At 52.6% G+C, this 1,296-nt stretch overlaps 1 protein-coding gene across 1 annotated transcript in view; it reads right to left on the bottom strand.

The window, feature by feature from the left end:
• Positions 1–536, bottom strand: part of GPR26 (G protein-coupled receptor 26) — a 16,574-nt gene extending 16,038 nt beyond the window's left edge. The window contains exon 1 of the mRNA XM_017809127.1: positions 6–536. Within this exon, the coding sequence (XP_017664616.1) occupies positions 6–536 (531 nt within the window). The remainder of the gene's footprint in view (positions 1–5) is intronic.
• Between the last annotated feature and the right edge of the window lie 760 nt (positions 537–1,296).

Genomic DNA, 1,296 nt, shown 5'->3' with positions numbered 1-1,296 from the left:
AGAGCGTGAAAGACCCCAGTGAAAATCATGAACTGTGTCCTGTCTTCTGGTCTCTTGTTGTACAGGGTGCAGGAGGCATAGAGATGATGGAAACCCACCCAGGAGAGAGAAGCTGCCACTATCGGGAACGACACCGAGTGCAACCACGTGTAGCTCAGTATGAGAGCAGCATCTCTGTACCTCATTTTGGAGTGATAACTTAGAGGGAAGACCACAGCGATCCACCTGTCAATGCTCAAAGCTGCCATGCTCAACATGGAATTCGTGGTGAGAAAAGTCTCCAGGAAGCCCACAGCTTGGCAGATCGGATCTCCTCCTGGTTGACTCTTGTAAATGATCCCGGCCAAGGTCAGGGGCATGCTGGAAACAGCCATCAACAGGTTGCAGAAGGTGAGGTTGAGGATGAACAATCCCGGGACCTGCTTGCGGATGTCGGCGCTGTACAGGAAGCACAGCAGCACCAGCACGTTGGCCAGCAGGGCCACGAGCATCAGCACCACCACCACGAAAGCCAGGATCAGCTCCCAGATGCTCATGGTGCGTCCAGTCACAGGAGAGACATCTCCGAAACTGCGCCGCGCCGGCACCGGGGGAACATGGTGCGAGGTGCGCCCGCCTCGCCCTCCTCCCCAGCCTGCTCGCTCCCTCGCATGCCCTCCGTGTTTTTAGAGGAGCTGCAGTTTTTTCCTCCAACCTCCCCCTCCTCGCTGCTCCCTTCCACGTCAACGCTTTCCGAGACGTGCACAAAAGCACTGGGAATGCCCATCAAACTGCGAGGAGGGCTTAAAAAATATCAGCAGGACTGAACCACTGTCTCCATTCGGTCCATTTGAACGAGAGCACGTTATTCTGAGAAACTGCTCTCCTGAGATCCCTAATTATCAGCCCCAAGCTTGCAAGCAATTCACCGAGTGAATTGTTCTCTCTTTCTGCCTTGCTTTCTCTCTCTTTCTCTCTCTCTCTCTCTTTCTCTCCCCTCCCCGTCTCCTCCAACCCTCACTCCCTCCCAGGCTGAATGTAACCTGCTTTTTATGATCACAGATAAAAACCCCATTAATGGATTAAAGCATGCACACTGCTGGTGATTCGCAAACGTGATTATGTCATCCCTGCTCCACAACCCCTCCCCTTCTCCTTGCGACTGTGCCCAGACTTTCCTCAAGAGAAATCCCATGCTTTCATTTAATTGATTTAGCCATTAATTTGCAAACAGCCCTGTAACCGAATTCCTGCACTCCAGTGTGTTTCCTACATTTCTGTGCATCACTTGCAGTGTTGCTGCTTGCTCTCAGCCAG

This window comes from Lepidothrix coronata, unplaced genomic scaffold (genome assembly GCF_001604755.1).
Source record: "Lepidothrix coronata isolate B3197 unplaced genomic scaffold, Lepidothrix_coronata-1.0 Scaffold25, whole genome shotgun sequence".
NCBI lineage: Eukaryota > Metazoa > Chordata > Aves > Passeriformes > Pipridae > Lepidothrix > Lepidothrix coronata.
The sequence above is the reverse complement of the archived record's forward strand: the minus strand, read 5'-3'. Positions and strand labels throughout refer to the sequence as shown.